Source organism: Pocillopora verrucosa, chromosome 10 (genome assembly GCF_036669915.1).
Source record: "Pocillopora verrucosa isolate sample1 chromosome 10, ASM3666991v2, whole genome shotgun sequence".
NCBI classification, from domain to species: Eukaryota; Metazoa; Cnidaria; class Anthozoa; order Scleractinia; family Pocilloporidae; genus Pocillopora; species Pocillopora verrucosa.
This window is the reverse complement of record NC_089321.1, coordinates 20,360,270-20,369,959: the sequence shown is the minus strand read 5'-3', so window position 1 is coordinate 20,369,959 and position 9,690 is coordinate 20,360,270. Positions and strand designations below refer to the sequence as shown.

The 9,690-nt window shown below is 40.4% G+C and overlaps 1 protein-coding gene across 3 annotated transcripts in view; it reads right to left on the bottom strand.

Annotated features, from left to right (window-relative positions):
* Nucleotides 1-253: 253 nt before the first annotated feature.
* Nucleotides 254-9,690, bottom strand: part of LOC131774816 (dynein heavy chain domain-containing protein 1) — a 48,691-nt gene continuing 39,254 nt past the window's right edge. For all 3 annotated transcript variants that reach the window (XM_066173811.1, XM_066173812.1, XM_066173813.1), the window contains exons 50-63: nucleotides 9,053-9,453; nucleotides 8,765-8,890; nucleotides 7,983-8,253; nucleotides 7,125-7,288; nucleotides 6,271-6,369; nucleotides 5,601-5,696; nucleotides 5,327-5,498; nucleotides 4,500-4,699; nucleotides 3,802-4,119; nucleotides 3,492-3,595; nucleotides 3,039-3,231; nucleotides 2,462-2,592; nucleotides 1,760-2,306; nucleotides 254-1,227 (exon numbers count right to left, since the gene is read on the bottom strand). In XM_066173811.1, the coding sequence (XP_066029908.1) occupies nucleotides 862-1,227; nucleotides 1,760-2,306; nucleotides 2,462-2,592; nucleotides 3,039-3,231; nucleotides 3,492-3,595; nucleotides 3,802-4,119; nucleotides 4,500-4,699; nucleotides 5,327-5,498; nucleotides 5,601-5,696; nucleotides 6,271-6,369; nucleotides 7,125-7,288; nucleotides 7,983-8,253; nucleotides 8,765-8,890; nucleotides 9,053-9,453 (3,188 nt within the window). In that variant the 3' untranslated portion in view covers nucleotides 254-861. The remainder of the gene's footprint in view (nucleotides 1,228-1,759; nucleotides 2,307-2,461; nucleotides 2,593-3,038; nucleotides 3,232-3,491; nucleotides 3,596-3,801; nucleotides 4,120-4,499; nucleotides 4,700-5,326; nucleotides 5,499-5,600; nucleotides 5,697-6,270; nucleotides 6,370-7,124; nucleotides 7,289-7,982; nucleotides 8,254-8,764; nucleotides 8,891-9,052; nucleotides 9,454-9,690) is intronic.

The window sequence follows — 9,690 nt, the reverse complement described above, 5'->3', positions numbered from 1 at the left end:
ATTGTAAGAAACGTTTCCTCGCACGCAGTTATCGTGAACTTTCGGCTTGAAACTAGCATTAATTTAAAAAGGAACGGAGAAAAGACCTCCGTAAAGAGGAAAACTTGAGTTTTTTTTCAAGGAGGTCAATAAAGAAGAAACTCAGTGCGTGTCATGGCCAAGTGATATCTCCTTATTTTCAAGAATGGTTATTCATAATATCAAGAAACGGTGCAATGAAAAACTAACACGATATATTTTGGCAGCAAACAAGATACAGCTTTCCTCACTTTAAAAAATTCTTTATCGATATGTTACAACAAGGAAACGCTTGTGTACCAGAAAAGCTGATTATTACAAATTGCCTCTCTCATAAATGTTAACTCAGTGCGTGTCATGGCCAAGTGATATCTCCTTATTTTCAAGAATGGTTATTCATAATATCAAGAAACGGTGCAATGAAAAACTAACACGATATATTTTGGCAGCAAACAAGATACAGCTTTCCTCACTTTAAAAAATTCTTTATCGATATGTTACAACAAGGAAACGCTTGTGTACCAGAAAAGCTGATTATTACAAATTGCCTCTCTCATAAATGTTTATTATTATTCTTAGTTGCTTGAGAGCTGAAGTAAGTAAATCAGCAAATGGATTTGACCACTTAAGTTAGAAATTCAGATTCTTTCCTGGCAGCTAACTAAACACGTTTTTACAAGTCGTTTTTCTGAAATAGAACCCAATAAATAGACGATCTTAAAGATCTCGTTCAACACTTAACGCCATTAGTTCACTTTGTGCGGAAATTTTACCGAAAAAAAAAAAAGGGGTCCGCATTTTAAATAAATTATGGATCAATGGATGATATAGACACTGTCATCCTTAACAAGTATGGGATACAATCGCCATTCTTCGCTGTTTTAACAATTCCTCCGGCACGGCAGTAGGTAACGGAAGACTGGTGACAAGAGCTGAAGCATCTTCGCCCCAGCTTTTCCCCACAAATAGAGGGCAATTGAAAAACGGCAAATCGCTTTGCAGTTTTTCAACTTTGGCTGATGGCGCCCGCGATCTTATAACCTCCACAGGCTTTAACCAAACGATTGGCAAATCGCAAATGTCACGTGACTCAGGTGCTTCAATGATACATCCGCGACCGCCTTCCCATGATGCTCCACTCAGTTTCAAGTCTCTGAGAAATATACCACGATCTGGTGGAGAAGTGGGAGAGAAATTTGGATCCATTATCTGCGAAAGGAATGAAAATGCGTTTTATCATTTGAGAGCCCTACTTTCACAAAAAGGCCAATGGTGTCTCTCCTTCCAACCACAATCCTCGTCAAAGTTTGTCGAGACACTCCGCTACCGTTTTTTTTAATTTTTTTTTTATTTTTACATTGACCAGAGAGGAAAGGGGAAATGTTTTAAAAATCGTGACGAAGACTGTGGCTAATGTAATTCTTTTTAAAAAAAAGTATCTACAAGAGCTATTTAGCCATTCTCTCTTGTGGCTGCTCTAAGTTACCAGGAAACTACTTTAAGAGAATTTGGTGTTACATTACGATAAAATCCTTGCAGCCGATTAGCTTGTAGCTTTCTGTTAACTGGTCACTAAAAATGACTTGATACTGTATGGCGAAGTGTCGTTTCGAACCCATATTCGGTCGATTCGTACCCAGCTTGAGTTGGTTCCTACCCGAACTGATTGGTATCCATCCTAATTAGAGTGTTGATCACTTTTAGGAGATAAGGGATAAAGCGGTAATTGCGGAATTATTACCTCAACCGAAAACTCCAGAACGTATACAGATTTCATTGCAGAGCGCGCATGAGCCATAAGTACACATGCTAGAAACGCCTGAGGATGAGCAAACGCCCCAAGCCAATACGAAGAGGGCTGAAGAGACGAAGGCAATGAGTACGAACAAAGAGCTTTCACTTGGGACTCCAGGGCTTCTAACCACTCAGCTAGACTCATATCCCGGGTGCTGCCAAGTAGCCATTTTGACGGAGCAGCATAGCGTCCTAGCGACAACGCTATGTTATACAGATCTGGAGTAAAGGCGACATGTCCACTGCACGCGTTAATAAAGAGTTCAATCTCTCTCGAAGTGCTTTCGTAGAGATTTTGGAAGTAAAGGAGTTCTCGCTGAATAAATGACCCAATAGCCGTGGTTTCTTTTCTTGCCAAATCGTGTGACTTGATCAAGTCTAAAATGTTTGTGAGTTTATTCAGCGTTTCCTCAGCAACCGACTTCACCTGGGTTTCAATCGAAAGGGCGGTAGGTTGGTATCTTGCGCTGAGCGCCAGTCGTTCCGCGAGAGCACTGCAAATGTGACATGAAATCGGTTAAAAGCTCAACTATTGTAATATGAGTTAAAACCCCAACGTGGGAAGTGGGAAATAATGGCTGAGGCCAGAAAAGATTGGATTGTACATGAGCAGCTTGTAACAGTGACGAACCGATAGCGATGCACAAACCTGCTGAGTTTGGACTGGTAAGCTGAACTGCACACATCACTCAGACCAAGTTGCTGACACGATAACGCTTCAGGTAAATCTTCCATGTACTTCTCGATTTGTTCATATGTTGATGTCTCCTGCACAGAATTCTAAAAGAAAATTAGATGAAAGCTGTAAAACAAAACTTGTCAAGAAGTTGAACCGTCCTACATTTTCGATGATTTACATAGTAAAGAGGAGCTCAATACGTTTGGAATACTTCACATTGTGTGGGAAAGAGTGAAAATGAGGAAAATATTAGGAGTTTACCTTGGCGAAAGGCTTGATTGGACCATGGAAAAGTTAAGTTGGAGGAGATACGTATATTTACTTCGAAGCTACTTTAAAATGCAACACGGATATTTTCTCAATGCAAAGAACAGAATTAGAGTGTTTACGAGCGAGAGGTAGACTTCTCTAATGAGAAGAAGCAGATACAACCATAAACGGATAAAAAGCAACAGTGATCAAGTCTGAATAATTTTACAGATGGGGAGGACGACCTAGTTTAAAACAGTCTCGAGAATCAGTCAACAACCAAACTAAATCCACACACCATTTTCAATTTTTCAGTGGCAACTGAGTTCGCAAGGGACCTCACAGCATCCAAATCAAGGCCATTTGTCACGTGACCACCGTAAGCAGTATATCCCAACATGACTTCCACAGCTGCAGGCGGCAACGAATCATGACTAGCATGTGACAGATGACGTAAAGCTTCTAATCCTGCTAACAAATCTACCTGAGACCTAGTGAAAATTACGTGGGGAGACAATTAAAAAATTTATGATTTTAAAGTTTTATGCCAAAATTAGGGCAAATGAACTAATAACATTATTATAATTATTATCAGTTATTGTTACTATTATTGTTAATTTTATTATTGTTGTTACTAGACATAGGGAGACTTAAAAACAGTGATATAGCAGTTTCAAGGTTCAAAACAATACAATGATCGGAGAAGTTCGCGTCCTGTGCGAAAAACTACCTTAACGAAACATTGGCCTACCATTGATATGGACAGCTAAAGGAATAATTTCCAAATTTTCTCCTTTGGAGAAGCAAGGTATGAAGATATGCCAAGGTAAAAATCGCGCCGGGAGGAACATCACTCTATCAAATGGAAACAAATACAAGTTAGAGACAAATCCTGAAATGGAGGTGCCGTATTTCCTGGAATAAGCACCCAGGCGCCTATGTAAAAAATTGGCTCAAAGGAGAGGCGTTTATTGGAAGGAGGGCGTACGAAAAAAAAATAGAATATGCGTGACATTTATTGTGCTTGAATTAACAAAACACCCAGCATCTAGATCCTTTACCATAAAAACTGATCCCTTTGCTGCTTCTCCCCAAAGAGGTACGCCATTATTCAGTGATCCTGTTGCCACTTGACAATTTGTCCTGACCGCGTTTCCAAAACTCTCCTGCGCCTCACACGCCAATTTGAGCCCTCGGTGTATAATGACAGCAGGCAGCGGAAAACCGATATCCGTACGGGTGGTCAACCACAGCCGGAATTCGGGATGGACAAAAACATCTTCAGCCGAACCGTTTTCCGCATTAGCATCGCTGTTATTTTCGATATTATGCCACTCTAAGTCGCCTTCTGTGTCGATCACCGGTAAATTAACCATTTCCTGCGAACAATAAACATTGTGAACAAAATAATTTAGTTAAACCGAGGAGAGGCTTTCAAAGAAGCCAAAACACTATCACCACACCAAGAAAAAAATTATATTTTCTTACACGCGCTCATAGACAGGCATCCTCTGACGAAAACATGATGAACGTTGATAAACGTCCGCTCTGCTTTTCTACCCTTCCAACTTTACAACACAAGAATTATTTCCTAGCATTCCATTCTTTCAACTACAAGTAATTATAATGTCTTTCGTTCCCCTTGGTGATAACACCCACAAGAATGGAATTTCGCCACGAAATTTGGGGCAATATGCTTTGCTCCCAGGAAAAAATAAACATATTTATAACATTATTGGGATTTCGTTTGCACGCAGACCTCAATTTCGTGCATGAGTTCGTCAGACCAACAGGCTGCCAGATGACAGTTTTCAAGAATAACCCAACATCCAGTGTTTAAACCACGCTTCACAGCCTTCAGTGCCTTCTCCATACCGTCTTTTTCACCGAAGGTAACCTTTAAAAGAGGCGTGTCTTTTCCCCGTGCACGGGCAAGGTTAACTACATCAGTTACTGGATCTGGAAAACAAAACATAGTTTGACAGTCATAGGAAGCATTTCCTTACTAACGAAAACATTGTCAATAGCTTCGTTTATGGTACATCGTTAAAAATTCAACTGAAGCAAACAGGTTTACACTCCCTCTTCCACTAATGTTGCCAATTTGTCACGCCGAAAGTTTCCCCGATAATCACAAACTTGACTTCTTGATTCGAGAAAAACCTGTAAATCCGGCAGAGGGCGAATCATTTACAAGCTTTCGAGCATCCCAAGTGGGCTATTGCGCAAGTGAACCGATAAAAAGTGTGGTCTACTAACATTATAAAATAGTTATGAATGGAAAAAAGGATGACAAAGACGCCACTAGTGTTAGTTTTTGATCTGATTAGTTGAGAAGCTGGCGCGAGTTTCTTTAAAACTAATCACACAAAGAAATAAATAGAAATAAAGGGAATCCTGGGTTATCATCGACACTCAGTTGAAATTTTCTCCAGCACATCACCCGGGAAGGGAAAACACCCTAAGGTGGTCGCTTCATTCTAAAGAGACTGAGAATCACTTAGTTGTTCAACCTTAACAATGACACTTAAAGTTCTCTGCTTCTAAATAATTTGTGACCGTATACCTTCCACTGTAACATTTTACCTTTGAGCACAGTTGCCTCTCCTTGCTCAAGAATGTTCTGTGAGGGCAGCATGAGGACCGCTGGTCGAGACCGATTGATGACATCGCATACTTGGCTCAGGTCGTAGCCCAAGGGCCGGATCATATTGGCTCCCATTTGATAGAGAACGATCTCTTGGCAAACACGGAATAACTGTAACCGACATAGAAATAAACAGACCCATCGATCAATAAATAAAGCAACAGGTATCGAAAATGCGAGAAAACCTACATTGAGAGCGATTACAGAACCCACCTGATCTCGTTTGAACGTTTTCCAAAGCAAAGCTTTCTGAAAGATGGTCAGATGATTGTAGTCACCAGGAGTGACACTGAGAAGTACAGGAGGCAGCTGCAAAAGGAAAATGAAGACTGACGAATTACCGCAAAAAATCAAAGCTGTTTCAAAATTCTCAAACGTGATTGATTATCACCAGCCCGAAAAAGTGTATACGCGGCATACCTGTGTAATTGCAAAGTGCACGTCATGTCCGCAAGCTGTTGTCGTGCATTTCGCCGATTTAACTTTTGTTTTTATATATAAAAAAGTATAACCAATGGCTAATTTTTTTAAAATCAAATCTTGGCATCGTTTTGATTAATTGTTAGCAGGACCCTGTTTAGTTTAATTCCGTCTGCAATCATACTCGTAATTAACAAATCGGATTCCCACTTCGCAGTCGTTCAACTTTGTCAATCACTGGTGTGATTACAGACAGAATTGGAACTCCAACCATTCCTATTGCCATTACTTATTTGATGTCAGATTTTTGTTAACAAAACAAAACGAAAAAAATTATAACTAAAGCAACAAAACAAAAAAACAGAAGTGAGCAACAACAAAAAACAAAACAGGAAAAAAAAAGCAAAAAAAAGCGCTCCACAATACGAGGGTTTAGAACAATGAGCAAAACTCGGTTTCGTACATTGAAATACTCCTGCCATTGATGCGAGTGTTCTGCGACAGATTGCTTCAATCCAATGAAAACGGGAAGGCGCTCGAGGTCACCCACAGACTCCCAAACCTGGAATAATGATAAAAGGGTGGCCACAATTTACTTCTAGTGAGACGAAGATAAGCTTCGGCAGCAACAATAGTAGCAGCAGTCGTAGTGTGAAATAATGATGCGCCGATTAAAGACTAGCATTGCTATAACCACCATCAGGGAATAACGTCAATGGTCACAGAAAATATTCACCCCTTCCAGACGATGACAAACGTGTTTTGCAAGCTGTAAAATGACTTTTGTACGTCATTTACTAGTACGTTTATTGTCACCTATTTGGAACACAATTTTAAGATCTTGGGATTTCGATCAACATAAAGGACCCAACTCATAAAAAATTGAAGTCGCATTTCAGCACAAACAAAATTAATTTCAGTAAGAAGAAACATGGATGGTTGAGAATGGAAATGATTGCAACGGAATGCAACGAAATTGAAAAATTTGGAATACACTATTTGAGGAACAAAAATCGTGACACAAACCTTAAATAAGCCTTGTCTTCACGACATTGTTTTCCCAAACGAGAAAATGACCCACGGGATGGAAAAGCCCGAAGAATGACAAAACCAGCTGGACGGAAAGACCAGCAGGATGAACACGTCAGCGGAATGAGAAGACCCGAGCGATGACAATACCCACGGGGTGAAAACACCCGCAGAATGAGAAGACTGCGGGATGAGAAGACCCTCGGGATGAGATCACCCGCGAGATGAGAAGACTTACAACATGAGGAGGACCGGAGAATGAAAATGAGAAGAATAAAAATTGCCTACTTTATGCGTGATCCACGACGGCTTTAGCACTTCGCTTTCTTCTGGATGATCCAACTCGGACCTTCTCGAAACCTCGGTAAACAGCTGCCATTCGTCACGTGACACAGATCTACTGTTCATCAGTTTCTCGGCGGCCAGTAAGAATGCAAACACGTGATTGTCACCTGGACAAGAGATTTATAATTTGCCAAAGCTACTTAAGGTGATTCCTCAGTATTGCACTGCGCATCCTGTACTGCGCATAAAAATAACGTAATCAGGCGGAATGACGCGCGCATTCTAAGAGCACGGTATTGTTTTTCAATTAATGGACAAAGGAAAGAGGTACGATGGTCTTTAGCCCTTGAATGAGCAAGTTGATCTATAGTTTTTCTTAGGTAATTGTTTATTATACAAATTATAAAAAAAAATTCATCAAAGGGAAAAATTTCTACAGCTAAAGGCGTGTAAATTATGACCTTGAAAGCAACGACTCGAGGAACTTTGTGAGACGATGTTGTATCAAATTGTCTGATTTTTCCACGAACTACATATCAAATTGTTCCATACGCTCGAGGCTTTCTGCCTTTTAAGTTTCTTTTCAAGTGTTACTTTAGAAAACGCTTTAAAAATGTCTCCAAACCACCTAACAATTGATGTGCATCTTTAGTACCTTACAAACATCACCAATTAGCTCTTGCTGTAAGAGAAAAGTCAATAATTTTTCCCAGTTTTTTTTTAAAATAGATATCTTTTTCCAGGTCTTTTATTTGCACATTACTTAAGGATCTCATTGCGAACCCTAGATAAGGATAGCAAAAAGAACATAAAAAATTTATCAACAATAATAATAACAAAAGATAAAAGAATGACGCCTACTTTGAAATAGACTCCACGAGGTACGATCAAATATTTTCCTAGACAGAGCAGTGATGAGTTCTGCTGCTCTGGCAGCCGGTGACCCGCTTCCTTTCTTTCCGCGGTTCCTCTCGACTACAGTGTCGCGGAAGAGCTGAATGAATAACTCCAGTGGAAAGCGATAATAAGGATGAAGTTCACGCAACTCGTTAATAACCGAGAACAACAATGCTCCATGTTGAGCCACAGGAAGAAAATCATTTTGCTTCGCTAGTAGGTCTGTTTTCATAACCTGAGTAGGAAAAAAAGAAAGATCATACCGATGGAACCCTTAACTTTGTCGAACCAGCGCTTCCCCCGTTTCCTTAACTGCCACAGTCACATTCAGTTTCTGCTGCTAAAAGTGATTCAAGACATATTAGCGAAATCGAAAAACGCTTCTCCGACTTCCCCATATGTTTCTGGATCTCTTGTCTTCTATGAAGCTGTTTCTTAAGTGTTTGACAGTTGTCTCTAATTTGGAAGAAACCTTTGAACGGGGACAAGTATGGCTAAGGGTAGAGAGGATTTTTTTTGTTGTCTAACTATGTATTTGTCTCGTGATGGTTAATTAACGCAGCCGAGCAAAAAAAGGAATTGAAAACAAAACCACTGCTACACCTCGGGGATACGGGCAGTTCCTTCTAGAGAGAGAGCGCGGACTCTCCCAATCCGCGAGGGTAAGTAATGAAAATAAAACAAATGAATAATGAATAAACTGCATAAGCTGGTGAACACATTCGTGAAGAGAAAAATTGGCTCACCTCAGCTTCGCGGCATCTATCTTCTGCCATGGATATCAGATCTTTACTCTGTGTCACCGCATCCAGCATAGCAGAGTCTTTCAGCAGAGGACCACTAAGGTTCAGAACCTTCTCAAGGATGTTCTCCTACCCAAAAATAAAGGTGGAACCAATGGTAAGTACTAAATGACAACAATATTGATTTGGCAAACCGATATACGAACCAAGCAATACACTATCCTGGGTTTGCAAATGTAATTCTGGATCAAAGAAAAAAGATAGAACAGAAGTGGTGAAAGAACATCAAACCTTGGCATTATTGATCTGTTGCTTATGAAGACCAATATCCCTGTCGATCGATCTCATCTGTCCGTCGAACTCTGGTCTTTCAAGCTGTAACGTGTCCGCTAGCAGCGCGTCGCAGATTCCCTCCCGGCTCACACTCATGTTGATGGTACACGCCTTGGAAAATGGAAGTGGACATTGCCCTTCACCAGGTATGAACAAAGGCAAGGTAGAACTGAGGTAGAGCCGGAAGGAAGGGCTATAATCCACGACAGTCTTGCCAATAATCACCTGAAGATTACCCTCAGTGTTGGTGAAGGTTTGTCGAGTAAGGAGCAGCTCCAGCGCTTTGTTCCAGCGTCGTCTTTCAACGTGGGTGACCAGTGTCACTAATCCTTTCTTGACAGCGGCTTGTAGTTTTTCGACTAAAACAGTGTAAGTAGTTAGTAGATTCAAAATAAAAGTTACACAAGGATAATGAATAGTCTTGATTGATACTTTTCAATCATCTCGCCGTATTTCCTAGCACTGATCTGAAGGTACAACCTCTTATATTAGCATCGTGGGATATCTGTTGTTTAAAACTAAAAAGCTCTTTGACTGCTATTTTCGGTGCGATTCTACGGATATAAACGCAAGGCACTCTATAGCTTTTATTGATT